The following is a 7,223-nucleotide window of genomic DNA, read 5'->3' as shown; positions in this document are numbered from 1 at the left end:
TTAAATTTCAAAAATTATGTTAGAAAGAGAGGGGGTGAGAGTTTTAGAGAGAGGGGGTGAAGAAGAAGATTTAAAAGGTACTTTTGTAATTTTAAAAAATATTTTTGACCTTTTAATTTAATATTAAATAGTAAGGTTAAATTTGTCATTTGATAGCCCAGTTAACTGTATTAGGGTAGTGTTGCCACTTTTTAAAAGTTTAAGGGTTTTTTGAAACAAGTTAGGATTTTTTTTATCAAAATTTGAAAGTATTGAAAGTTTTATGATTTTAACCCTAAATATTTTAAAATAAATCATACCATGTCATAGTTGTATATAATACCATATCTTTTTAATTATTATTATTATTATTTGTTCTTTTCACAAAATCTATAGTCCTGTAATTTTATTGTCAGAAGAGTTAACACTTTATTTATCAAAATTAGATAAACTTAAATATTCAAATAAATTTTAAATTAATTCTTAAAATTTACATTCGGATAAAAAATATAAAAGCTAAACTCAAAGTATAAAATAAAATAAAATAAAATAAAAAATTATTAAGAAAAAATTAGGGTCAAACTACTAATTGTTTTGTGTTATTTGTTTTTGACGAAACTGCCCTTTAAGAACGATACTTAGCTTCCACCGACACACACCTTCAAGTATCAGAAGATTAGGTTTTCATCAAATCAATTTGAATCTCTTGGGATATATAATATTTTTGCTTTCGATTGTTGTTAATGGCTTGTTCAGTTCAAGGTTTAATCCCACCATTTTCTGGACTTCGTTCGTATCATTCTTCGTTTTCTCCTATTGTCACTATTTTCCCGGGAAATGGTCGGAAAATTGGTCGGAATCTGAGCGTTTCTAGAGTCTGCAGAGCAATGGTTCAGCAGACGGTACAAGGAGCTTCGGCTGCTTATGCCAAGGAAATGGAGAGGCTCTCTGCCAAGGAATCGTTACTTCTCGCTGTGAGCTCAATTTGAAAATTTTTTCACAGCTTTAATTTGTTTTTTTTTCTTAGAATATAATTCAAAAAATTTTAAGTGTGATTCGTGCAATTAATTTCGGTTTAGACGCTGAACAAGTTTTTTGTTCTTTGATGGTATTTTTACTACTTTATTTTATGTTATATTTTGCAGATTTGTTCTAACTTGCGTGCTTGATTTTATAATTTACTCACTTCCTGAAGTACAATTTTTAATGTTAAACAGAATGCGTCTAGTAGCCACTCCACATTGTGAGTCAAGCAACTTTATGGGTGTAAAAGAGCAAATAGTTTTTCCCTCTTCTGTTGAATTTTCTAATTTTTTATCCATTAATTTGGTAAAAATTGTGACATTAATATTTTATGACATTGAAATTATTCAAGTAGAACTGCAAAAAAGTGCTTTGCATTAGGTAATTTTTTATATTGATTAATGGACATTGAATGTTGATATATTAATTAACAATAATAACATTTTTGGAGAGTTTGTGTTTTGGAAATTATCCATTTCACGGGATGGAATATTGTTTTACCAGCTTAAATTTTTATGAGTAGTTCATGGAATGTTTATTTCAGTTTAAGGATGCTGGAGGATTTGAGGCTTTAGTCACTGGAAAGACAACAGATATGCAGCAGATTGACGTTAATGAGAGGATAACTGGACTTGAGCGGCTCAATCCAGCGCCTCGACCAACAACGTAGGTGCTTATTCTAACAAGACCATCCAATTTGTTCAGATTTGTATTAGATGTTTATTTGTGTACTCAGCTATTCAGGTCGCCCTTTCTAGAAGGCCGGTGGAATTTTGAGTGGTTTGGATCTGGAAGCCCAGGATTATTTGTTGCCAAATTTGTATTTCAGTGAGTACTGCTATTCTTGATTGAGAATTACAAAAAGAAAAAAGAAAAAAAGAAAAGAAAAAAGAATGTATTGTTGTGAGCTGTAAATGCTGAAAGATAACTGTGAGTATTATTGGAATTGATTGGAGGCATCTAATTTTGTGGTGAAAATTTTGTATGATTGCAGGAGATTTCCATCAACACTGGCAATTCTGTCAAGCATGGATTTAGTGATCAAAGATGGATATGCAAAGATTACAGCAAACATAAAATTATTGAACTCGGTAAAATATTTTGGGTAAATTCACATACATGCACATTTAGTGTATAAATTTTTGTTCTATGTTTGCAAAGAAGCATTCCTAGATGTCTCACTTCAAGATTTAATTTAATTTTTTTATTTTTTTGAATAATTTTGCTTCATATATTTTTTTAAAGCTATACTTCGTGTAGATATAAGCTCAGTTGGCCGCATCAATTGAATAAAAAATATTTGGGTTGTATATAAGCAATAAAGGGAGGTCAGGGGTTCAAGCCTAAGTGGAGGCATGTGTGTGTGTGAGTACCAACTAAGAAAAAAAAAAAAAAGCAATAACGCGCGGAGTTTTAATGATATTTTGATAAAAGAGAAAAAGTACGGTCACCATGCTTTCTCATTTCTTGAAGGATCTTCAATCTTCACTTTGAAACTGGTGACACAATTAATTTAGAATTTACACCTGAAACATGGTATGTGATAATTTTTGTATCCGCTGTCTGACAAATTCTTTTGACGCAAGATATTCTTAGAATTACCCTGTCGAGTGCATCATATTAAGTGATTAAATTAGTGCTAACTCGCTTTTACTTGCCATTGTTAGCTTACTCTGATTTGGATGTTATCATGAAATTGCTGGCAACAAGTTTGAGTAATAATGAAGTGCTCTCTGGTGAATTACAGATAGAAAGCAAATTTATTGTTTCCACCAAGTTATCCGTCGAGGGACCACTTAGAATGAAAGAAGAGTACGTTGAAGGGGTTGTCGAATCACCAAAAGTCTATGAAGAAACAATACCTGAACAGCTAAGAGGGGCATTTGGTCAGGCAGTTAGTACTGTGCAGCAGCTTCCTGTTCCTATCAGGGATGCTATGGCCAGTGGGCTGAAAATTCCCTTGAGTAAGCATTATAATGTTTTTCTTTCACTTATTTATTCGGTCTAGTAAAAAAATTAACCTCATTTCTTGAACCTCATATTCAATTAGTTTGTACTCGTATATGTTTATTGTATCAAGTGTTGGAAGATTAACTTGTTGCCTAACTATTTTAGCAATGGTATATGGAAGATTAATGCTAGAACTTTATAAGAAAAAAATTAATGTGCACTTAAAACTAGGAGCTTGAGCTTACTAAATACAACCCATAACATAATATCATAAATGGGGACTTTTTTATTTTTTGTCAAATAGTTGCAGGAAGTTTGGGAAATTGCTGGAAGTCACGTCAAAGAATGATTGGTAAATCGTTATAAGGTTATCAGAAAGTCATCGGTTGAGTGCCAGAAAATTGTCAAAAACATAAGGTTTGATAGAGATTTAGGTTTGAAATATGGTTTTATTGCTTTGCAGGTTGTTGTCTTCTCAGACCTGGTATGCAATACTAGTGGCGGTGGCTTGGGCCTTGAAAGCCCCATTAAATTATAATATCTAGCCCGTAAATATGAGTAAATTGATACCAGTCTAAAGGATGAAACAGCTAGCCCATTAATTTTTGCAACGATTTCCTACAGTAATCCCATTTATTTTCCTAGCCCATCAAATTCCAGTAACTTATCAGATAAAATATTTGCAAAAATTGACCAAGACATGCACTTATACTTAGCCCAGTGACATGCATGCATTTGTTGCTCTTTCCAGTCTTGGTCGACTCTATGGCTCTATGCTCAGTGTTTCCACTGCTTTTGTTGCTTGAAATTCTTATTTCTAATCCTGCCATCTGTCTAGATTCAGAATCTTCCCCACCTTTTCAGTCATCAGATTCATAGGTACTAATGGCCTTGCTCGTGGTTGTTGTCAATACTCTGGTTAGATCTAAAACATGTACTCCCCAAAGGTTTTGATTTAATTAAGTTCTAAACTCAAGTGACCTCAACAAGATGCTAAAAAATTAACCTCTTTTGGCCAAGTACACGAATATGCTTCCTGCGTCTAACTCTATCCAACGGCATTTATTATTAAATTATGGGTCACCATATCTTCTTTGCTTCATGGCACACGCTTTCTGGCATTTCTCCTGTCCTTGTGTTGTCAACTTATATCAAACTATTACCTTGTGTTGTCAACTTATATCAAACTATTTGTATTTATTTGTTCATCCATTGATTTTCATTGCAAAAGATCAAACATTCTAGACGACTTTCTATCATGTTGTCCTCACTTATACCACCTCTAGCTTCTTAGTAGTGCGTTTTATCCATCCCAAACGCTTTATTCAGCCGTACATTTAGAACTGTTACTTGACTACCCAGCATTCTATATTAATAGAGCTTTAGTGTCCTTACGACCATTTAGCAGAGTCCTCTCACTTAACAGGTCTTCTATAATTGTATGACATTCCATTAACAAGTTTTTATTTCATTCTTTTTTTTGTAACTTGTTGGGCAATGTTTTCGCATTCTTTGAAAAATCTAGGATAAAATATATAGTCACTGCAAGTCTTTCTTTAAACTCAATTTTCACTCTTTCTTCATCCCTGTTGTTTGACTTAACCATCACAAGGTAACAAATTCTTTCTGTCCTGACTTCTAGTTTTTGTATTTCTGCCTTCTGGTTCTGATTTGGTTTAGTTTCTTCACACTTGCCTGTACATTACACCTGGTCACTTCCAACAGCTTCCAATTCCCCTTCCCCCTGCACCACATAAAGAAAAAGGGAAAAGAAGTAGAAGAAAAATTCTTCTCATATGAACATATTCTAAATTTTATAGTTTTACATGTTCAGGTGGGACTTTCCAGAGACTATTTATGATTTCTTATCTGGATGAAGAGATCTTGGTGAGTTTTTTTATACTTAGTGCCATGCCCTTCAATTTCTTATGTATATTATTTTGCTGTAGCAATGAAAATGGTGTAGTCATAGTAAATATTCTGTATTAGAGTTGTTGCTGTGATCAGCTCTAGGTGAAACTAGCAACAAAGTATGTGAACGGAGTGTTGATGTGGCTGTTGCTTGTTTTTGAGCCCCCTTCTTCTTTTAAGTTGATTGGCAGTGGGGGTTTGGAAGCCACAGAAATAAAGTCATTTCATTGTTTTCCGTGGCATTTGCAAAAATTGATCCATCTATTAAAGCAGAAGAAAAAAATTGGATTTTTTTTTCTTTTCTAATAGGCTTACTAAAGTTTAATAGTACTTGTCTTAGATTAGCTGCAAGCCGACCCGAAGTAATTGGGAAAAGGCTTGGTGGTGGTTGTTAGATTAGCTGCAAAATAGTATTCTGTTATCTTAAGCCCATATCCCGTTGGTCTTTTCCCAACCCTCATAGCATTTTCAGCGAGGCGGTATCATTATTTTTCATTGCAGAATATGTTATTATTCATTGTACAGATTATAAACGGACTCATTTCCCATGGAAAAAAGAGCACTCATTTCAAGCGCCAAAAGAGGTGCATAATGTTTTATTTTTGTCCCAACTGATGTCAAAAGATGTGTCTTCTGAAGACCCATAACACTTCTGTCATTACAAGTGTGAACATGTAGTCTCTGAAAACCATTGTCCTTGACAATGTCAACCCTGTTTACACATGCCACCGACTCAACGTTGATCAAAACCATTCAGTCAATATCCCTCTTGCATTTAAAATGTTGACTTTGTACTTCAATTTCCCTTTACTCATTCAATCTTTTCCTTTTACACTAATCATATCTTGTGGCCATCCCAGATAAGCCTAAGATTGTCTCTGTGGCATTGACTTTTTTTGGCAATAGTGTTCATATGGTGTTTTTTCGTTGTTTTAAAGTCTTGGTAATTTTTTACCTTTATAATGCATGTTACACAACTGTGACTTCTCCACTTCTTTGTAGTATTCATAATGACAAATGACACTAATTTGGGAAAATAATTAAATTACATTAATAATCTCAAAAAACCATGCTAGTCTGAAAATTTCTTTTTTCTGGCATCATGGTTCTGTTTAATGTTTTGGTGCTAACTATAATTCTTCCAAAAAAAAAGGGAAAAAAAAGGAAGGTATTCCTGAGTTTTACACCTTTAGAATAAACTTTAAACTGCCCACCAAATCCATTCAAAGTTATCAAATCTAATCTTCTGCTGGACTTGATGCAGATAATTAGAGACACTTCTGGGTTTCCTGAAGTTCTTACAAGGTTGGATGCGCCTCCATCTCCCATGGTAGAACCCATCGCGGAGTATGAGAGTTGAGAGTTCCCTTTTTGCGTAGAGAACTGCTTTCTTTATCTGAATTACGGTGTTGAATCTGGGTGAAGTTACTTCTCCTCGCTCCTCTCTCTGCTTTGCTTCAGTACACTCCCTGGCATTGAGGATGAGCACCCTTATCGCAAAAGAACTGGTAACGCTTTCATTGGTGTGAAATTCACCTCAATTGACCGAGATCAAGCGGTTGATGTTAGTAAACTTTGGAATGGTAGTTATCAGGGTCAGTATCGAAGCTTAATCTTATATGTGGTATGTGTATTGTTTCTAATTATCTTGCAGATTTGTCACCAGTAAGAAATTTTCCATCTTGTATCATTTAAGCTTGTAAAATACAGATTACATGCACAACATAGCTAAAGGAAATATAATTATTGAGGTTGGTGTTGAATGTGGACCTATTTGACCTGAACCTGCCACGCCTATTGACTTTGGTTTGGCGTGCCGGTCAATTACGCACTCCCCAACTTCTCAAAGCTTGTCCTCTGCACAAAAAAGGAGAGATTTCTTTGTATCTTGTTTATTTCATAAACTTTCTTGCCTTGCCTCCGTGTTTAGAAACACATCATTTTGTCTCTAAACAACCTTATCCTCCTTGTTGGGTGCCTTTTGACTTTCGGCAGAAGCTGGTAAACATCGGCTATCGACAATGTGAACTGTTGTTAAATCTCTACTTTTATTAGTCTTGAATCCTATCATAATTCCTGGTACTGCTGGTATTCTGAATTATCTAACTATTTGTGGAGAAAATTGAAGTCAGTCTTTTTGTACGAAAAAATAGTTACATAATTTGTTATTGACATGTTGATTATTTTCTTGTGATATCAGATTTCTACGGCTTGCGTTAGTGTTGGACATTTTTGTTGAATTGAGAAGAGATGAGTTAGGTGTTACCGTGTTAGTTACGTGTTATCAGTTATCACAAAATCATAATATTGTATTTACTTTCAATTTTTTTTTTTTCAAAACAAACACTATCATTCAAACA

The 7,223-nt window shown here is 34.0% G+C and overlaps 1 protein-coding gene across 1 annotated transcript; it reads left to right on the top strand.

Moving 5' to 3' along the window:
* Positions 1 to 605: 605 nt before the first annotated feature.
* LOC132313653 (probable plastid-lipid-associated protein 13, chloroplastic) lies at positions 606 to 6,626 on the top strand. Its single transcript, XM_059812528.1, has 7 exons — positions 606 to 953; positions 1,547 to 1,668; positions 1,747 to 1,830; positions 1,997 to 2,093; positions 2,750 to 2,966; positions 4,787 to 4,839; positions 6,128 to 6,626. Exons 1-7 carry the CDS (start codon positions 723 to 725, stop codon positions 6,221 to 6,223), a joined length of 900 nt encoding a protein of 299 aa, XP_059668511.1. The 5' UTR covers positions 606 to 722; the 3' UTR covers positions 6,224 to 6,626.
* The last annotated feature ends 597 nt before the right edge of the window (positions 6,627 to 7,223 follow it).

Source organism: Cornus florida, unplaced genomic scaffold, assembly GCF_030987335.1.
Source record: "Cornus florida cultivar Cherokee Brave unplaced genomic scaffold, ASM3098733v1 CherokeeBrave_3.0.0_Hap2_Chr06, whole genome shotgun sequence".
NCBI lineage: Eukaryota > Viridiplantae > Streptophyta > Magnoliopsida > Cornales > Cornaceae > Cornus > Cornus florida.
Note: the sequence above shows the minus strand (reverse complement) of the source record. Positions and strands in the feature narration are given on the sequence as shown.

Bases quoted from the DNA above. Each gene is read 5' to 3' on its own strand.
- LOC132313653 (XM_059812528.1), top strand. From the start codon at position 723: ATGGCTTGTTCAGTTCAAGGTTTAATCCCACCATTTTCTGGACTTCGT. The intron at 1,669-1,746 runs GTAGGTGCTTAT...TCAGCTATTCAG, and splicing joins CCAGCGCCTCGACCAACAAC to GTCGCCCTTTCTAGAAGGCC. The intron at 2,967-4,786 runs GTAAGCATTATA...TTACATGTTCAG, and splicing joins TGGGCTGAAAATTCCCTTGA to GTGGGACTTTCCAGAGACTA.